The sequence below is a fragment of the Hemibagrus wyckioides genome, linkage group LG01 (genome assembly GCF_019097595.1).
Source record: "Hemibagrus wyckioides isolate EC202008001 linkage group LG01, SWU_Hwy_1.0, whole genome shotgun sequence".
NCBI classification, from domain to species: Eukaryota; Metazoa; Chordata; class Actinopteri; order Siluriformes; family Bagridae; genus Hemibagrus; species Hemibagrus wyckioides.
Window position 1 is genome coordinate 17324175 of NC_080710.1, and position 20202 is coordinate 17344376.

At 37.8% G+C, this 20202-nt stretch overlaps 3 protein-coding genes across 4 annotated transcripts in view; 1 reads left to right on the plus strand and 2 right to left on the minus strand.

Annotated features, from left to right (window-relative positions):
* Positions 1 to 8299, minus strand: part of cubn (cubilin (intrinsic factor-cobalamin receptor)) — a 29513-nt gene extending 21214 nt beyond the window's left edge. Inside the window, exons 1-20 of the mRNA XM_058400128.1 lie at positions 8028 to 8299; positions 7528 to 7657; positions 7126 to 7254; positions 6928 to 7029; positions 6730 to 6833; positions 6511 to 6637; positions 5543 to 5711; positions 5117 to 5248; positions 4687 to 4782; positions 4179 to 4303; positions 3845 to 4031; positions 3650 to 3768; positions 3320 to 3554; positions 2599 to 2780; positions 2330 to 2492; positions 1681 to 1871; positions 1404 to 1560; positions 659 to 837; positions 374 to 539; positions 40 to 265 (exon numbers count right to left, since the gene is read on the minus strand). Coding sequence (XP_058256111.1) covers positions 40 to 265; positions 374 to 539; positions 659 to 837; positions 1404 to 1560; positions 1681 to 1871; positions 2330 to 2492; positions 2599 to 2780; positions 3320 to 3554; positions 3650 to 3768; positions 3845 to 4031; positions 4179 to 4303; positions 4687 to 4782; positions 5117 to 5248; positions 5543 to 5711; positions 6511 to 6637; positions 6730 to 6833; positions 6928 to 7029; positions 7126 to 7254; positions 7528 to 7657; positions 8028 to 8146 — 3038 coding nt within the window. The 5' untranslated portion in view covers positions 8147 to 8299. The remainder of the gene's footprint in view (positions 1 to 39; positions 266 to 373; positions 540 to 658; positions 838 to 1403; positions 1561 to 1680; positions 1872 to 2329; positions 2493 to 2598; positions 2781 to 3319; positions 3555 to 3649; positions 3769 to 3844; positions 4032 to 4178; positions 4304 to 4686; positions 4783 to 5116; positions 5249 to 5542; positions 5712 to 6510; positions 6638 to 6729; positions 6834 to 6927; positions 7030 to 7125; positions 7255 to 7527; positions 7658 to 8027) is intronic.
* A 261-nt stretch (positions 8300 to 8560) lies between these two features.
* trdmt1 (tRNA aspartic acid methyltransferase 1) lies at positions 8561 to 13924 on the minus strand. 2 transcript variants are annotated; one of them, XM_058399351.1, is made up of 10 exons: positions 13768 to 13924; positions 12537 to 12646; positions 11292 to 11368; positions 11142 to 11213; positions 10728 to 10793; positions 10397 to 10466; positions 10000 to 10083; positions 9578 to 9900; positions 9295 to 9482; positions 8561 to 8810 (listed from the first exon to the last, which is right to left on the minus strand). In XM_058399351.1, the coding sequence occupies exons 1-10, from the start codon at positions 13829 to 13831 to the stop codon at positions 8710 to 8712; spliced, it is 1155 nt and encodes a 384-aa protein (XP_058255334.1). In that variant the 5' UTR covers positions 13832 to 13924; the 3' UTR covers positions 8561 to 8709. The 2 variants fall into 2 exon arrangements, with proteins under 2 accessions (XP_058255334.1, XP_058255343.1); XM_058399360.1 differs by lacking the exon at positions 13768 to 13924 and adding an exon at positions 13364 to 13559.
* Positions 13925 to 14738: 814 nt separating this feature from the next.
* vim (vimentin) lies at positions 14739 to 19569 on the plus strand. The gene is made up of 9 exons (XM_058399339.1): positions 14739 to 15399; positions 16194 to 16254; positions 16771 to 16866; positions 17376 to 17537; positions 17986 to 18111; positions 18193 to 18413; positions 18718 to 18761; positions 18953 to 19035; positions 19142 to 19569. Exons 1-9 carry the CDS (start codon positions 14858 to 14860, stop codon positions 19181 to 19183), a joined length of 1377 nt encoding a protein of 458 aa, XP_058255322.1. The 5' UTR covers positions 14739 to 14857; the 3' UTR covers positions 19184 to 19569.
* The last annotated feature ends 633 nt before the right edge of the window (positions 19570 to 20202 follow it).

Sequence of the window (20202 nt, forward strand, 5' to 3'; positions counted from 1 at the left end):
CTGGTTATAAAATTGATTTTGATCAGCTAATGCTCTTACCTGCCCAGAAGGTGCCCAGTCTGAGCTGTGCCATTGTCATATACCTCCACATAGTCAAAATCACAGTTAGTATGGTACTCCAAGTTGAAGGAAGTGAAAGACAGCCGGATGATGTTTCCAGGTGCTACAGCAATGTGCCAGGAGCAGTTGGCACCATGAGGGTAGTTGTTAGGATGACCTGGACTAGTAAAGCTACCTGTAGGAGCTGTTAGAGTGTCTCCACAGCCTGTTTATGGAATCACATCAATATGTTATCACATAGAGTTAAACAGAACATCAACTATTTTATAACAGGATACAAGTGATATAGTCTAATGTCACTGTGACACATTACCTTCCATAACAGATGCATACGCTGCAGTAAAGCCATGGTTGCTGACTGAAGCATCAGTACCGAAGGCTATATACATGTGTTTCTGTGTGGATTGCAACATACTGGGAGCCTGGTTTCCACAATATCGTCCAATCAAAGGAGAGCTGGACGTGGCACCATCTCTTACCTAAGGAAGGAGACCGGGTGATAATATTTATATGGCTATGAAATCCACATCTACTATGCAATGCATTAAATCAGTGAGAAAGAGACTCTGTTAAACTATATATAGAAAAAGTAATGCACCTCCACATAGTCATATAAGCAACCTTCAACGCCCTCAACATCAAAGGTGAGGAAGTTGAGTGTCACAACGTAGCCTGTGGGCTGACTGATGACCCACTCACACAACTTGTTGTGAGGGTAGGTGTCAGGGTGAAGCGGTGTGCGAATCTGGCCTGAGCCTGAGAGAGTTCCTCCACAGTCTGAAAGAGACAACAAACTTCCTTGTCAAATCATAACACAATATTTACACTGTGCTCATTAGGCATAAGCAAAATTTTATGTTACATTTTGTTACAGACACCAATAAACTTTTTCAATCAGTATAAACAAATTAATTATTTTATCGCTGTAAGTCTGATACAAAATTAGTCAGGACATGCTTGGCTTTTAGTTTAAACATTTGCTTAACATTTGGGGGGGGGGGGGGGGGGGGGTTCTATGAATATATTGCCCCTAATAGGCAAGGTAAAAACAGAAATACTTATGAAACACTAGAAATTCTTAAAACCTTGAGTGTCTACTTTCAGAAAAACCATTAACTACCTCTGTGGTCTGTGACCACATAACAAAGAAACTCAATGCTGGACATGGACACCACCAAAACAGGGGAAAAATGCATTTTTTTAGCTTCTGGTAAAAAAAAAGAGTTAATAAAAGCTTCCAAATTAGTCATCATTAAAAGGCATATTCCCTATACAGTGGTCTTTAATGCATCAAAACTAGCAATGCATGCCTTCATTGTCAGTGGAATAATAACAAAACTTACGGATTTCATATACAGCCCTAAAGCCAGCGTGGCTCACAGAGCTGTCAGATTTGAAGCGAATCCAAAGGACATTAGCAGATGACAAGATGGGGGCAGGCAGTGTTGAACCACAGTACTTTCCAAAAAGTGGGGCTGTTTCCTGTGAGCCATCACGCACCTGAGATAAGAAATATATACTTCTGTTAAAGAACCGGTAATTATTATTTCAATTCTGATGCTACTGTCTTTTTCACTTTCTCCACTCTCTGACATGAACACAAACAGAACCATATAATACCTCCACATAATCAAATTCACAGCCCGTGTGATGTTCCAGGTCTATATGTGTAAAGTTGAAGGCGACCTGCTCACTTCGAGGCAGCCGGATCACATAAATACACTGTTTGTCATGTGCATAGTTATTAGGCCAGTTGGGGGAGATGAGAATGCCTTGACTTTCTGTGAATGTGCCTCCACATCCTGGGTCAGCTACAAGAGATAAAGACAATTTGTATAGTAAATAGTTAAAAAATTAACTTTCAGATATTATTAAGTCATAGGTAATTCTAATAATATAGATACTGAGACATAGAGTAAGATGTTAAGTTTATACAAAAACCTACAAAGGTAATGAATGAATAAATTAATATATGCATAAAACATTCTTGCAAACAGTTTTCATGAACTTTGAAATCTTTATCATTTAATAGTCCTATAAAATGTTATAACTACTTTATGAGGCCATGATATGGATATAAAATGCCAGATTTACAGCTTTACCCATATTTGCTTAGACATAATTCAACACTAATTAAACATTTAAATGCCAAGAAAAGAGCTGTCAGATAATTAAGAGAGCACATTCCATGTGGATATTAGATATCATATTATAGAATAGGTAAAGGAGATGTCATATTCTTTTTACAATCCCATAATCGTATACTAACTTTGGGAGGTGGTGTATGTTATATGGAAGCCGCGGTCAGTGATAACATGGTCAGAGTGGAAATGGATCCAGGCAATAGGGCCAGTGGTCTGTAGTGGTGGAGGAGAACCACTGCTACAATATCGGTTTAGAAGTGGGTCCTCAGGGAGCAGTCCATCTCTGATCTAAAGCACAGTAAATCAGCATGTGGGCCTTAATAAAATCTACACTTTAAAAACAAAATATTTGAAGCGCTGAAGCTAGGCATTGAATGGTCAACTGTTAACTAACTTCAAGATAATCATAGCTGCAGTCAGGATGATGCTCAAGACTGAGTGTTCCAAAAGCAAAGGTAATTATCAGTCCTGGACCCACATCTATTGTCCAATAGCAATCACGTTTTGGTGGGTAGTTGCCTGGGTAGCCAGGTGATTTGATGTCACCATATGGATTGGTCAAATGGCCACCGCACACTGGGGACAAAACATACAAAAATCAATCAGACAAACAACAGCTTTTAATATAGCATGCAATATAATACATAGGTAAAAAAGGCAGTATTCCTAAGGCTATATGACACCTGCATATGTCTTACATGATAACTGACAAGCATACATATATATATATATAAATGATATTGAAACATTTATCTGTTATTTTAGACTGTCACAGCAACCATTTTATAGTTTCATTATATACTTATTTATATACTTATAAATAGAAGTTTAGGTATGCTTAGTCCATTTGTCATAAAGGGCATATATAGATGTCATGTACCCTTATAAACAGTGCTCTTGAGTGAAATGCTATTTTGTGTACATGGGTAACGCATGGGTAAAATCATGGGTAAAGGGAAAAAAAAAAAATTAGACAAAGTTTGAAGAAAAGCCTAACTAAAAATACTAATTTGAAGGGTAATAAAAAGGGTGTGATAGGAGGTGGGAGGTGGGAGGAATTTCCATAGCTTTAAATATGACTTATGTAATGAAGAGTTCTACACATAAAGCAATACCTGGCACTTGGGACTCCCAGGCCACAGTGAAGCCACCCTTGTTTATTATGTGATCAGAGCGGAACCAAAAGTACAAAGAGCTGTGGGAACTGAAGAGCTCAGCTGGGGCATTGGTGCCACAATATTTGCCAAGCATGTAGGCAGACGCGCTCTCTCCATCATGGATCTGTAGGAAGTCAAAGCTACATGTGGAGCTGTGCTCAAGGTCAAAAAAAGGGAATGTGATCCGCAGAATCTGGAAGAGAAATAACAAAGGGAAGTTTTAATTTCATAACATTTCACAAGTTGTTTTAAGTAGTTTAATCCACTATAATAGAGATTATCACTCACCTTATCTTCATCAGTTCTGACCACCCAGGCACAACTGACCATATGGTCATACTGGTCATGTCCAGGAGTGTTGGGATAACTAAATGTACCAGATGGACCCTCCAGGACTCCTCCACACTCTGCAACAAATATAAAAACAGGTCAAAACATATTATCAGCTAAGTGAGTTCAAAGACACACCAGCAAAAAGCACACCTTGTTGAGGGGTCTGGCACTGCGGTCCTGTCCACTGGGATGTGCAGGTACAAATGTAGCCATTAATGCCGTCTGTGCAAGTGCCTCCATTTTGGCATGGGTTACTCGCACACTCGTTAATGTTCTGGTCACAATTTCGGCCTGTCCAGCCTGGGTCACAGTGGCAGATATATCCAGAGGCCATGTTCTAGGAAATATAGATAAAACTGATGTTGGTCATCATGCTTCGAAACAATATGGATAAGCTTAGCAAAAGAGAGAATATAGACATATGCAATATATATTAAATAGAGTATCTATTATAAAATATAGCTTAAAAAGATTTGTCAGTTACCTCACACTGGCCATTGACACATGGGTTATTGGTGCCACAGGTGTCAATGATCTGAGTACAACCAGCAGGACCAAAGCCATTGCCCACATAGCCAGGGGGACAAGTGCATGTGGGGATATTGCTGCCTGGAGGAAAGTAGGGCTTTGAATCAGAACTCTAAACTTGCCATTATAAATGAAAAAACTTTAAAAGTTCTCAAACTACAAATGTTAAAAGAAACAAATGTATTGTCTGTGTATTATCTATCTCTAATCTCTATTAAGCACTACAATCTATAGTTAAGAAGATGCATGCCAGGAGGCACATCCACTGTGATAATTATACCACAATAACCCTTTTTTGTTATGAGGTTACAAATTGTTGTGGTGCACTTAAATTGTAAAACCTAATGGTTTTTATCTTCATACTGTCATTTGGAACTTGTTAATGTCATGTGTTACTGTGTAGAGTGCCTACTATAAAAAGTGTGAGCATGTGTGTGTGTTTAGAGAGGGAGAGAGAAAGAGACCTGGAACAGAGGTACAAGTGGCCAGAGGATAACATCCTCCATTGTTGGTTGAACATATGTCAGACTGAGTGCAAGTCTTTCCATCACCCTCATAACCTACACAAAGAGAAATTGAGACACTGACATTATTTCAATTCATTCAGCATAATGTAAATTGGCTTTAGTTATAATATTAACCCTTAAAATCCTATATAACTCTTAAATCTCAAAGCAGCCCAATCACTGAATTGATTACTTGAATTGTCAAAGTTCTCCAAGGTAAATGACATGAAAAGCAAAGTATTACTAGTCAAAGCTACCTTGTTTTGTTTTTAAAGTTTATGCTGCCTATAATACCTACTACTTACAGTAATATTAAGCATTCTAAAGAAAATGGGAAAAATAAGTGCAGAACACCATCAGTTAAAAAACATTCTATATAATTGGATACCTGGAGGACACTGTCCACAGTGGAAAGAGCCCATGGTGTTGAGACAGGGCACCATCGGGGAGGTAGAACATCCCCCATTGTTTGTTTCACATTCATTTACGTCCTGGCAGCTGTAGCCATTGCCCTGCCAGCCTGGATGGGTGACACAGTAATGACACTCAAATCAATCCACGTAACAGGACTTACCTTATTCAAAATGATGCTTCTATGCCCTATAGGCAAATTTAGTATTTGTGAACAAATGGCATTGATTATTGTATTAGACCTAGATTCAAATATATTACATCCACTATAATAATACTGCTAATCTATAAATACTACATTAAAATAAAAATTCTTTCATGAAGACAAAATGGATCCTAGTCTAGTAATCATACTCAGAGGTTTCTCAGACATGACTTGAAAGAAACATGTCCCATGTCTCACCTGCTGGACAAGAACCACAGAAGAAGGAACCTAGAGTGTTGAAGCACTGGACAGGGGGATTAGTGGAACAGGGTTTGTTGGGAAGGCTACACTCATCCACATCTGCTGTGCATGCAGAGCTGCCAGGAGGAGACATCCACCCAGCATCACAGATGCACTTATATTTGGGCTGTTGGGAGAGAAAGTCAAACAAAACCCAAAGGGTAAAGTGTATATTAGAGACCTTGATGAATAAGTTGCTGATACCTTTGAATGTAATATACTTACAAATGCTCAAGATGCCCTGTTAAAATTATTTGTGAACATCACTAATAAAGCACTCTAAAAAGTGACAGGTTAAAAATATCCTATAGATAACAAATATATTAAACTATATAAATAGTATAATAATACAAACAGTGATTAACAGGATAATGTGATTCCACTGTTTACTATGGCTTTAAAGGAAAAATCCACCCTGATCCACCTATTTTCACTTTGGTCACCAGTTTCCTACATTACCCACAATGTTACTGGACTACCCACTGATAATAGCACCAGTGGGAATTAGCTCTGACTTCATCTCTATCTAAAGAGCCCAAATCCACCAACATTGTATTCCATTACTCTGATTTTGTCTCCTATAATTCTACATTATTTTTCTTATAAATATAAAATTGAACATCGCTGGGGAATGGTGAGTAAGAACAAGCTAACAGCAAAACCTGACTGTTATCAGTTATGTTATGTTTGAGATTGTTGAAGATGTTTTCAGCTATTCATCACCACTGTAACAGCTCTGGCAATGTGAACCTGTGATGTCAGAGAAGCACATACTTTCCACTATTTTTAGAAATACATGACCATTCAACATATTAGCACCAGAATCTCTTAGCACATGATAAATATTTCAATATAATCATATGCCCTCTGTTTCAGGGTAGATTTTTCTATTTATTTCTGTTGTGAGAGAGATCAGAGATTATTACCTCATTAGGTGTTACTCTGTCAGAATCAATGCACAGTCCATGAACACACAAGTCCTGACTTCCTCCTGCGCAATCATCATAGCGAGAGGTGCAGTGGGGTCCATACCACTCTGGCAGACAATTACAACTATATTGAAAGACAAACACAATAAGAAAGAGTAAAAGTTCAAAATGCTATTCAGGAGAGGTAATGATGACAGGGAACAGGAAGCATGTTACCTGTAAGATCCAGGAGTGTTAACACACGTGGCTCCATTCTGGCAACCTTGAGTGGTTCCAGCATAGATCTGACACTCGTTCACGTCCACAGCACAGGTGGGACCCTAGCATGACACAACACGCTCAGGATAAGTGCAGTGCTGATGCTTAAAACAATACAAGTGTGTGCTGTGTGGACGTCATTTAGAGCCATCATACCTGCCAATTCTGAGGGCAAAGGCAGTGAAATGAGTCCAAAAGGTTTAGACATGTCCCAGAGTTTTGACATGGGTTGCTGCTACATGTCTTCCTCTGGATAGTCTAATACAAGGAATATCAGGAATTATACACAATACATATAAATACATTTGCACTGGATTTTATTAAATGCAGAAACAAAATGTCATTGAAATTTACCTGCTCTATTGATTGGACTTTGGACTCAAGTGTGGCCACTTTTGTGTTCAGCTGATTCAGCTGGTTTTGGACCTCTTGAGATGGGCCACTGTTCTTTATTGTTTCTATGTCATCTTTATTGGTTTTTATCTGAAAGTACAGACATACCATATAAGATTATACTTTAGGATATAATTACTTTGTCAAGAGAGAATAAAAGGCAAGAGAGTATAGATGTTAGATTGGAAAATGGCTAATGGTGTTTAAAGGTATTTAAGGTGACCAGTGGCATCCAACCTTTCATTTAACCTATAGGAACATACAAGTATCCAACTGCCTGAGGCATCAGAATTCTATCCATAGACGTCTATATTTTAGTTCACTTAAAGCTAAATTTAAATTTAAAGCTTTTCATGATCATACCTGCTTTAATTGCTCAGTGAGGTCCTCATTCCCCACTTTTACACGACCTGTACCTGAGGTGTCAAAATAGATGTCTTTATTGTTTCCTGGCATAAACGTAAGATGACCATCCTTTGAGATCATATGAGGCCTGCAGGAAAAGTCATCACATGAGTCTTGGGCCCCAAGGCCCCAAATTCAGATCCAGGTATATGTCTCCTTTCTCTTGTACATTAGTAAATTTCCTGAGCTACACTACTCAGCTACCAAACTACTCTGCTAAACAACCAAAAAAGGTAATCTCTTAACTGGCAGAAAGAAGATTGCAGTGGGACTAAAATGCAATACATTACTTGCTTAAAATTAATAATACAGAACTTTTAGAGAATATAGTGTATCCATTTAAATGATTTGCTCAGCCTTTATAAACACTTTGTAATCTTTGACAAAACACAAAAAGGCAGTCTAGTAGTGATCAATGTGCAACAAGTCCAGGTAATAAAGTAACCCTGTGTACTTACTGGGCATCGCTGATGTCTCTTTTGCTCCGGCTGTGGACATTTTTATCCTGCTCACACTGCAGTCCACTGAGAAAGAGGAGGGCAATTAAGGGCCAGGACAGCTGAAGTGTCCGAGCCATGCTGAGAGAATGTCTCAGGACGCTCTTCAGACACTACTCTGCAGATGAAACTAAAAAGCGACTTTAATGGGCCAAACACCAAAAAATGCACTTTGCCCTGGCCTGGTCCTCTGAGTCCATCACGCTCTCCAATAAACTGGACAAAACCATTTGAGGAAGGAAGACAGGTTGGGCCAATATAGCATTCACTTTACTGCATCATTACCAAGCATCATCATGTGATTTTCAGAGATCAGTAACCACAGTTAAGGTGAAGCATTTTCTGCAATTACGTAAATTTGGACCCTCCCCCATTAACCCCCCTCCCTCCTAGTTTGCAAAACTAAGGCATCATATTCTTTAGTTACAGTTTTCCATGCAGTTATTTGAACAAATCTCTTTTCCCTTTAAAACAACAAACAGACAACACAATAGTACAAGATATACAACTTTATTTAATTTAATTTACAAACTTGATCCATGTGATACAAAAGTTGAATGTCTTAATTAATTAAAAAAATTAAATTAAAAAATTAAAGAGTCCCAGCAATCCATGAAACATTGCAACAAATCTGAATTGTTAATCATGAAACCATGAGGCTGATGAGCTTGGCCACCACACAAACATTTAGACTGTTTCCCAGAACCCGGTACTGCTGCTTAATGGAAATATTTGATGGAAAGCCTGAAAAAGAACATAATATATGCAAAACTTCAATTTTATAGCCCATTGTGACACGCTTCAATGTCCTAATTTTCTTGCCTGAGAGCCCAAAATAAACCGGCTACTGCAGTTTGAGTGTGTATAAAATGCAGTTTCTGAGCATTTAAAGTGTTACAGGCAACATTATGCTGTGATGTTAAAATGCTAATATGTGAGATTTTCAGAAGTTTGATGATCAGAAAGCATGAAAGAATGCAAATCTAGTTGAAATCTAGTTGGTAGTTACCAGAAACAACCTGCACTGAATGATAAACAGCATGATAGTTACAAACTAAATCCTTTTTACATTTTACAATACATTTCCCACTCCACTTGCATTAAACTATTTATACTGTTTCCAGTATAGCTTAAACATTACACTCGTTATACTGGACAGACACTGAAGTATTTTCTACACATGATGAAATTATTTGCTTTATTATTAAGGTTTGTTTTACTGACTTACTGAATTGTGGTGGGAAGCCCATAAGGTTGGCGATCTCTCTGGGTGTGAAGTATCTGAGCTTTAGCCGGGACAACTGCTTCAACTTCTCCTCTTCAGACAACACGTCCAGTGACTTAAAGATGCTCTCCATCTCCACATCTGTACACGACTGCAGAACAGAACCAGTTCCCTCTACGTAGTGCCCATATCTGAAGAGGAATAAAAAGAGTATTAAAATCCTATCAACTTGCCAGAGGTCAAACACAAGCTAAATTTAAAGATGCGTTTATTTATGAATTCTTGCCCTTTCGTGAAGCAGACCGATCTCCGGCAGTTTGGATTCACTATGTCCATGAGCAAGGCATATCTGAGCAGGATCTTCGGAGGAAGCAAATAACTGTCCATGTCTGTTCCTTGTTTATCCTCTTCCAGGAAGTCCTGTAGTCTCTTCACTGTCTTTTCGTTGTCCTGACTCTTCTTCCTCTCCAGCTCCTGAACCGTCTCCATCTTGTAGATTATAGTCCCATCTTCTCTCATGCCACCATTAACTGTACTACAGTGGCTGTCAGGGATGGTGGGACTGTCTGTGTCATAGCTGGATTCTGACTTCGGAAAACCCTCTAGAATCTAGAGGGATTAGGGATTACAGTTTATTATAATGAACAGTTATAACAGATCACAATGCAATCTTATATCTTATTCAGATTAGCAGGATGTTCCTTTTACCTCTGTTGTTTTCTGAAAGGAGAAAGAATCTGGGGGCGCTTTAGCAATAAGAAAATACCGCAGCCTCGAGTTTGGTATTCCCAACTGTGAAGAGCAACATTAAGATATTATTTTAGAACTGCAGGAAACTCATATCTGGTAGCCTATTATTTATGCTACAGCAAGTTTTTTTTTTCTTGTGTGCATTTTCAGCAAAAGCTGGTATTATAGTTCTCTACAAACTAAAAAAGGAGACGTCTGTCACTCAGGCTTAGTGAAACAATAGGGTTGTTTCAAATAATATTGAAATCAGAATTTAAAAGAAATGGTTTATAGCATTTACCTGTTTATTATTGCCTAACTCTCATGAGGTAAAACGGTATTTGCTTTAAAATACAGAATAAAAGTAAATGCTCACACAAGTGGGTGATATCATTAATTCCTGAAAGTTGTATTGACAATCCTGCAAAGTCTTTATCAAGGCATTTCTGGGAACAAGAAAAAAAAAAAGTCAGATTACAGCCTACATCCCCACAATTTGTTTGGCTCTAGCACAAGTTCCTTCCATTTAATCCTTCAGAGTCCTGTTGTTTCTGTGCTTACAGTTGGTTCCTTTGTACTAAATACTTCAATAAGAATTAACAATGGCATGGTGAGAATAAACTGCTTAACCCAGAACAGTAGTGAATGACAGTCATATCCTGACAGCAAACTCACAAGCTGAGGACTTGCCCTATATCCCAGTTTACCTTGCAGAGGACGTCTCAAAGCCTTTCACATTCTCCAGCAGAATAAAGCGGGGCATCTTGATCAACCTACAAACAGAGCACAAAGGTTCTTTCTTACACAAAAAACAGTATTATTAGATGGAGTGGATGCAATTCAGAAATATTTCTGTAAAAAACAAGTATTTCTGTTATATCATATCATATTTCTGTTAATCAATGTAAAAAACTGCTTAAAAGATTTCTTTATGCATAAATTAATAGTAGCTGGAAAATGAAATAGGCCATTGCTGTAATGATTAAATCAATGCAGACTACTGTTCATGTCTGTACAATTGGGGTACTTTAGAAAAGCAAATTGATCTAAAGATCTATATAGCACTGAGAGCACACAGTATCATATATAACAAGTATATAGAGAGCAAAGATTGATCTGACCTTGGCAGTATATCCAAGATGTAGAGAAAGCTTTTTGTTCTGGGGTCATTCACATCACCCTGTAATCCAATCCTATATAGGCAGAAAACCACATTATTATTTATTTTTATGAAAATGTGTGTGAAGAAAGAGACACATAGTTCTAATTACCTAGTAAATGGTTGACAAGGAGGGCTCATCAAAATCACATCAAAGTCCAGTTTATTGAAATCATTTAATGTCATTCCCTGGATGAAATCAAACAAAGGTTCATTGTAATCAAAATGCACTGCATTTTACAGAAATTGTATGGAAATGTAGGATTTTATAACAATATATGAATTTGTAGCTTGACAAAGAATAAGGTTCAAATTTGCCACAAAAAGGTCAAACTATTCTGAATATATAAATGATCACTTCATAACAGCAGTAAGACTGAGAAAATTCTTATTGCACAAAGTCCAAAACAAAATAAAAAATAATCTAAAGCAGTCTAAGAAAAATCTGAAATTATTACTTATTACTAAATGAAGAGTCACCTTCTAATAATAAAAAAATGCTAAATATTGTTAGCCTACGCAATAAATCATTTTTGCATACATAAGCAAGTCTTTACTGAAAAAAATTCAGGCCAATAAGGGCAGCAGCATGTGCATCATTACCCGTGCTGACGAGGCACACAACCTTTACCCAACACTCAATCTACCAAGTTATTCTTTCACCTAAAATACTGGAGTAACTGCTTGTCATGGGATGAAGTGTGACTAGGTCTGAATAAAAGGAAATACAGATTAACATAAACAAACAGCTCTTTTGTTTCATAAATTTCCAAAATAAAAGCAAAGGTTACAAAGACATTGTTTAGGCATTTAATCTATTCTAAAAATATATATTTTAACAAATAAACATATTTATTCTTGACTAAATCAGTTATGACTTATTCACTGTATTCTCTTTAATACATTATGTTACATTCCTTACAGGTAGCTAGGAGTGATATTTTTACCCAAATAAAATCATGTCTTCTATCACACTATGCACTGCACCAAGGAGACAAAGTTTGGGATTTATATCACAGGCAGCTTGCCCCTAGAGGTGACATGAGATAACAGCAAAGCCATCCTAAAAGTTTTTACGTCCATGTATCATTTAGTCATTCATGCACATAGCAAGGAAATGATAGAAAAAAGAAAGTTTTGCTTTACTAAATTAAGCTCAAATAATAACCACTTAAAATCAATTAAAGTTAGATTTCAGCAAGACAATGCTGTGTCTGGTATGCGATTTTCTTTTTTTCCTACTTTACCTTATTATGCTGTCCATTTAGCATGATATTACACCACATAATAATACATAATACAAAAATACATTAGTTAATTCAGAAAACAAGAATCAGGCTAATTAGAGGCTGCTCACTTCAATGGTCTTGGGTAGCAGAGGAGTATTTGGGAAGTTGTGCTTATAGATTTCATTGGCTGTCGTGTTCACATCCACTGCAGCTACCACTTCCGCAGGGATGGAGCTCTCTGAACAGAAAAACAAGAGGAATCAGTTATGACAATAAGCACAATGTGTTGCAATGCAGAGTATGCTACAGTCTCAATTATTTGGTGTGGAGAATGTGCATAAAGACATGTTTTCATAAACAACAACAATAAAAAAAAAGTAGTTCACAGATCTGCTGTACAACGTACCTGACCGCAAAAATATATGAAAACAGAGTGCCCTCTACTATTCTTTTATTCAAGTTTTGTGCAAATGTTTTTTTCTACAAAGTCCCATTAGACTTAACAGAATTTCACAAGAGAACAGAAAACAGCTTAGTGATAACTGAACGATGAAGAAGCACCTCCTAACCGTGGGGCATGTGATAAATCTTCCAATAATGCAGCTCAGCAACTGCTTCAGCTACTACAGACATGCTCTAACTCTTCCTCCTATTACACAGCTGCATTTAATCCTAATTTATTAGGATTTATTATCAAGACTTATTCATCTTGATTTATGGATTTGTTTTGGATTTCTTTGAATACCTTTGTCTTCATTTGGGAGTCAAAGCTAAATGAATTAAAGACTTGTCAATGTTATCTGCTTAATTGGTGTAACTCAGGCCTATTATATGATGTGAACCCTATCCATCAAGACTCACATCAGACTTTGGGAGTTTCCTTAAACAGTGTAATACAGGACACTAATATTTTTCTGAAATAACTGGACTTTCAAGAATATCATATTTAACACACCTGAGAATGATTTCAAATACATCCACTGGTATCCAGCTTGATAAATAATATCCACTAACTGTTATTGTTTGTATTCTTCTTGTTACTGTAAGCCACTGACGTAAGTGTTGTTATTACTGTTTTTTCGCTCTTATTATTAGTTATTACTATTGTTATTATTAATATTATTATTATTGTTATCTTTGAACTAACAACAGCTTTTCTTGTGTTTCCAATAGTGTATACTACAAGCATACACACACACACACACACAGACACACACACACAGAGAGAGAGAGAGAGAGAGAGAGAGAGTATTAATGGAATGCTATTAGCATTATGCTAACTAGTTTCGCTAGTATAAACGAGTAAAATGAATTAATTGTATGAAGTAACCCAACAAATAATAAGATCCGGGAATATACCTTGCAATGCAAAATGCATCCCTCCAATGCCACTGTATAACTCTAAAACACGGAGCTTCTCCATCTTTTAATCTTTTACCACTTAGCTAAGTTCCCAACCATAACAATGTGAAGAGCGTGCTAACATTACAATTCCGGCTGGAAACAACTTCCGTGCAAAAAAGTTCCGCTCTACGGCATCATCGTAGTCTCTCTCAGTCTCTCTCTCTCTCTCTCTCTCTCTCTCTCTCTCTTGTAGACTGCATTTAATTTATTAAATTTCATAAATTAATGAAAAAGCTGTAGTTCATCAAAACCATATTCAAATTTTGCATCAACTAACTTAAATTGACTGAATATTAAGTCATGTGTTGGCCCACATAATATTTCGTACAGCAATAACCATATTTGGTCAGTTGGAACATGACTAAAAATAAGTACATAGTTTTTATGCTAATTATATAACAGAAGTTTATTTTGTGTATAAACATCATGCATTTGTGTAATATATCATTCATAACGATTCATAATTAGAAAAAGCATGCCAATGTCATCTTTTGAAACTGAACGCTGACCACACCCTATTGATATCACTTTTATCAATTAAGTAATTGTATTTGTATCAAGGGTTTAGTAAAATAAGTGTTTATTTTCAGGTTATATGTCCCACTATAATAATTTTTAACCCAAAATTAAAATGGCACACACACAAAAACAGCTTTAATTTTTTGTTTGTTTGTTTTTTGGACAGAAACTTGGCCTTATTTGTCCCAGAATAGTGTGTTATCTTGAAAAATTCCAGGGTTTTATTAAATCTGCTGTGGCTCTAGTCTGTCAAAAGACTAAATCGTAAGGCACTTTAAAAAAAGCACTTTTAGTAGCCCATAAGGTCATTTGCTATGTTTTCTTAATGGTGCTGCTGAATAAGCCCCTCGTTACGTCATCAGCAGTGCGCACCGTTATCTCATTTGCATATGGAGAGGACTATAAAACCCATACTCCTGCACTCAGCTCAACTTTTGCTGGAGTGGACTTGCTGTGGTGTTCGGTGGTGAAGTGAGGTCCAGGTGGGCGTCGCCTGCAGAAAAAGACAACTCAACAGGACTACAAAATGGCTAACCGATCCCCAGCAACCACTCGCCAGTCATCATCTTATACGAGGATATTTGGTGGTGAGCGCAATGCCTCCGCTCGCTCCAGCTATTCGAGCCGCCAGTACTCGGCTCCGGCGCGCGCCTCGCGTCTCTCCTACAGCACCTTCTCCGCTCCGCCGTCCGTCGTCGCGAGCAAAAGTGTGCGAATGCGAAGCGCAAACCTGCCCCGACTCACATCCGAAACGCTGGACTTCGCTCTGTCCGATGCCATCAACATCGAATTCAAAGCGAACCGAACAAACGAGAAAGCTGAGATGCAGCAGCTGAACGACCGCTTCGCCTGCTATATAGAGAAGGTGCGATTTCTGGAGCAGCAGAATAAGATGCTGAGCACCGAGCTGGCGCAACTCAGGGGAAAAGGAACATCCCGAGTCGGAGATCTTTACGAGGAGGAGATGAGGGAGTTACGCCGGCAAATGGACCAACTCACCAATGATAAGGCCAGGGTGGAAGTGGACCGCGATAATCTGGCGGAGGATCTTGAACGCCTAAGAGAAAAGTATGTAAGAACCTTTTCTTTGTAACTTTGTATGAAGTTCGAATATTTGTATATTCACTTGTGAAACCAGATTTTAAAACTTTTTCATGTACTGAACACCCAGCTACAACTAATAGAGTGCACACATTATATGGCCAAAAGATTGTGGATTTGACCATCACATTTATAAGTGAGTCTTCCTCAAATTGTTGCCACAAAGTGACCAAACATGCTCCACCATGACAAGTTTAGAATGGAATTGTGCTCTGCACAAAGCCCTGACCTCAATCCCACTGAACACATTTGGGATGAACTGTAATGCTGACTGTGTGCCAGACCTCCTCACCAGACATCAGTACCTGATCTTAATAATGGTCTTGAGGCTGAATGAGCAAATCCCCATAGCCACACTCTAAAATCTTGTGAAAAGTCTTTCCATAAATGTGGAGGTTATTAGAACAGCAAAAGAGAGGAATGGGATGTTAAACAAGCACATATGAGTATTATAATAGTGTATATGAGAAATGTGTTAGGTTATGGCAGTTAGAAGGCTTGGTCTGAAGACAAATTCGGAGACACAAACTTTGGGGTCATAAAATCAATGATGGTTAATTTAAAATGAAAATCAAAGATGGACAATTTGGTAAGAAAATGGCATATGTGAACCAAATGTGTTATTGCAGATCTTTAACAATACCATAAATAATAATCTTTTAAGCTAAAGAAGACATTTAATTTTTATCTATAGTCTATTTTATCCGCTATCAATATGTAAAGCCTAAGTCTTTCTGTGTTAAATTGCCTGTAATCATCAGGCTTCAAGAAGAGGTTCTTCAGAGGGAAGATGCTGAAAACAACCTCCAAGTTTTCAGGCAGGTATGTACATTCAACAGACAACTCAGTTAGATATTGCTACAAATTTTAATAGATGATGTGATCTGGATTTGTCTGGATTTAAGATGGAATGTTTGGCATGGAAGTTAATTCCACTCTGGGATAGTTTCAGCGATGATGATTAGAGGGGGCGTGTGGGTAACGACAAAGCAAGCTGTTGTCCGAGTGGGGGCTGTTACTTGTAGTCGGGGGAAGGTGTTCAGACAGTAGAACAATGCAATAAGGAGATGCATATGTGTATTTAAAGCCGTCTGCCACTTCCATCTGTGCCACCTGTAACTTTGCAAATAGGCACAGGAAATACTTTCCACTATTTTATTCAGTTCAATGCCTTGACTTTATGTACTCTCGAATAGTAAACATATGATTGGAATTGTCTTTATTGTGTTTAAAAGCATAAACGTGTATTAAATTCAGACTGTCATACAATCTTTGTCTCGACCTGACAACTCGCTCAACCTCATGGCCGTATTATATTGATGTATTGATTGTTTACAGGACGTTGATCATGCAGCCCTGGCTCGTCTAGACTTGGAGCGCAAGGTGGAGTCCCTACAGGAGGAGATTATTTTCCTAAAGAAACTTCATGATGAGGTATAGAACAGCTCTGTTTGTTGTGTCTGTTCAATTTTATGCATTACGACAGTTTCTTGCCTGTGTGTGTGACTACTGCAGAGCCCTGAGTGGATCATGAGATTGGCAAAGAAGGGCATTGGCATGGAGATTAGCAAATTATGTCAAGAGGATGAAGAGTATTATTAGACTGGCCCTTACAAAACAGGAAAGGGTCAGGACTAGACAGAAACATGGAATACACTGAACAAAATACACTAACTTGAAAAACAAACCAAAAAGTCTATAATCTATGTCTTTACGTAATCTGTATCAGAATCAAAGGGCTAAAAATCAGAAACATCTGTAAAGTTTGTTTTTGATTTATTTGGACAATCTAAAAACATGGCAATGGATGAATTCTGTTCAGTGTAAAATGTACAACACATGGATATTTCTATGCATATGTTTTATGAAGACAGCTTCATTGCCTTCATCTTTTAAAAGATCTGCATGAAAATCCAAGCTTTCCCCTTTTGACTTGCCTGCAGGAGTTTGCTGAGCTTCAGGCCCAGATACAAGACCAGCATGTGCAGATTGATATGGACATAGCAAAGCCTGATCTGACCGCTGCACTCCGGGATGTCCGCCTTCAGTATGAGACTCTGGCCAACAAGAACATCCATGAGGCTGAGGAATGGTACAAATCAAAGGTCAGTTTCCAGAAACAAACAATTGCGTTATTTCTTATTAAGAACTTCAATCATTATTGGCTTGGTTGTTTTTGCTGTTTTTAGTGTGCCTCCTCTAAAGCTGCAGTGCTTTGCATTCCCTCTGGCTTTCTGAGCACAGCAGATGGTAATGCTGGGGTTTATTGGATCGAGAGTACAGATGGCCAATCACTGAAAGCACACTAAACAATGGATTACTGAACTGTTTTCTTTTTTTCACATGTCTGACAAACACACTTTTGATATGCTTACCTAAAATTCTAGTGAGACAAACTCAATAGCAAACATTACAAATTAAACAGTATGTTGAAAACTGGAGCTTCTATGTTCATCTTGCTATCTGTGGTGTCATTTTTGGGGAATAATTTGTGTACAAATGCAATATAAATATAAATGCACTGTAAATTAGTAGTCGTTTTTCTTCCTCCAGTTTGTGGATTTGTCGGAGGCTGCTGCTCGTAACACTGAAGCCATCCGCCAGGCTAAACAAGATGCCAATGAATATCGCCGCCAGGTGCAGGCTTTGACCTGTGAGGTGGATGCTCTTAAGGGCACTGTGAGTACACATTTAACAGTAACAGCTGGATTGTGTGAAAATGCCTCCACCCAAATCTATATGTGTATGTTTATGTTGTAGAATGAGTCTCTGGAGCGCCAAATGGGGGAACTGGAGGACAACTTCGCCATGGAGTCTTCTAGTTATCAGGATACCATCGGTCGTCTGGAGGAAGAAATCCGTAACATGAAGGATGAGATGGCTCGTCACTTGCGTGAGTACCAGGACCTGCTGAATGTCAAAATGGCCCTGGACATTGAGATTGCAACCTACAGGAAGCTGCTGGAGGGTGAGGAGAGCAGGTGTGTATAATGCACAATTTCATTGACATTGTTGCTTAGGATCCTTTTTTTTATTTCATATTCAGAGTAGGCTTGCTAAGCATGTGCTTTTGATTTTTTATGATATGATTTTATTTATTTTGAATATAAATACATAGTGTTTTAGTTTGTAAGCTTAGAATATGCACATATTCAAGAGCCAGGTACTGATTTTTCAATGGTCCATGAATATTATGAATATTACAGAGTGGCAAGAACTTTTACATGCTTTTTACATGAGTTATATACTAGATTTTAAAAACCTTTTGGTCCTTTCCTTCTACAGGATTGCTACTCCCTTGCCCAATTTCTCCTCTTTTACTCTGAGAGGTACAGTATACTGAAGTTCCATAGCACCCACATACACACCTTATTGCATTTATATTGGCAAAAAGTATCAGCAAGCAGGGCAAGAACTCTTATCAGAAAACATCTGAATTTAATATATTTCTGAATTTCTTCCGAACATTTGTGAATGAATTTTCCAAAAATATGACATAACACAAGTCCCCTCTCTGCAGAATCCATGACAGAAACCAAACCACTTATTGAGAACCTGTCCAAGAAAGTGGTGATTAAGACTATAGAGACAAGAGATGGTCAAGTATGTAAAAAAAAACCTAACATACAGTATTAATATTCCAATAAAATATCTCAAAGAAAATAATCACAAATAATCCTCTTTATTTCTGCTTTGTGTCTTATCACAGGTGATTAATGAGTCCACTCAGCATCATGAAGACCTGGAATGAACTCCATGCAAAATCTTTAAAAGAAAAGCTCACTACAAAGGAGAGCAGTGTAGGGAGAGGAGATATACCAGAGGAGTATCTTTTTTCTGTCATACTAAAACAGCTTTAATGTGCCTTTTTGCCAATCTAGACAGATCAGCAGATAGAGATGTGTTTTGAATAGACTAGAGGTTGTAGGCCAGAGAATATCAACTTCACATAGAATTCCTGTTCTCCACAACTACTATAGTTTGAACTGTACACATTGGACCACAGCAATAAACTTAGCTATACTGATTTGTATTGTTTTGTTTTGGTCAGCGTTTAGCTTGACCAAAATCTAGAAGAATGAAGATATGTCTTTAAACATACAAACAAATAAAGTTAATAAACCTTTCCAAAACTCATATTTTGTTCTTTGAAAAAATTGTCTAAATGTAGTGCTCAGAATTTGTGTAGTTGATGAATGAATGCAAATTTACCTTTCTTCAATGACTGCTGGACTTGACAGCCTGGAGACTCAAAACTGTGGAACCTCCATAAGTACCCTCAACTTTCCCATTTACAGGGGAACGTGCAAAACAGCAGCTAAAATATCTTTAAATGTAAGCTGTCAGCTTCCAAAGTGACCACACAAATAAATGGACAGTGAAGTATTGGCACAAGGATGTAGAAAACTGGAATGTTGAAGAAAATATTGTGCCCCAATATTGTTTGTGTGTTTTGTTATTCTAATCCAGTTCCATTCTGTTGTCTACACTGGTCCAGTTCATTGGTACATAGATCTGCTCTGGATTTCTAAAGGTATTAGAAATCTCCATTTCAAACCTCGGTCATAACTGACACAATCACTTCAGTCCTCCTCTAAGCTTAAATTGTCCTTTTCTCGCCTGCCCTCTGGTGGACAGAGTGCAAAATTACAAAAGCACTTCACAGAAACTACAGACCTCTCTCTCTCTCTCTCTCTCTCTCTCTCTCTCTCTCTCTCTCTCTCTCTCTCTCTCTCTCTCTATATATATATATATATATATATATATATA

Excerpts from the sequence above, each read along its gene's own strand:
- vim (XM_058399339.1), top strand. The coding sequence starts at position 14,858 with ATGGCTAACCGATCCCCAGCAACCACTCGCCAGTCATCATCTTATACG. Across the intron at positions 15,400-16,193 it reads CTTGAACGCCTAAGAGAAAA|GCTTCAAGAAGAGGTTCTTC; the intron begins GTATGTAAGAAC and ends TGTAATCATCAG. Across the intron at positions 19,036-19,141 it reads TAGAGACAAGAGATGGTCAA|GTGATTAATGAGTCCACTCA; the intron begins GTATGTAAAAAA and ends GTCTTATCACAG.
- trdmt1 (XM_058399351.1), bottom strand. The coding sequence starts at position 13,831 with ATGGAGAAGCTCCGTGTTTTAGAGTTATACAGTGGCATTGGAGGGATG. Across the intron at positions 11,214-11,291 it reads CCTTGTCAACCATTTACTAG|GATTGGATTACAGGGTGATG; the intron begins GTAATTAGAACT and ends CTGCCTATATAG. Across the intron at positions 8,811-9,294 it reads GGGCTTCCCACCACAATTCA|GCTTTCCATCAAATATTTCC; the intron begins GTAAGTCAGTAA and ends GTTCTTTTTCAG.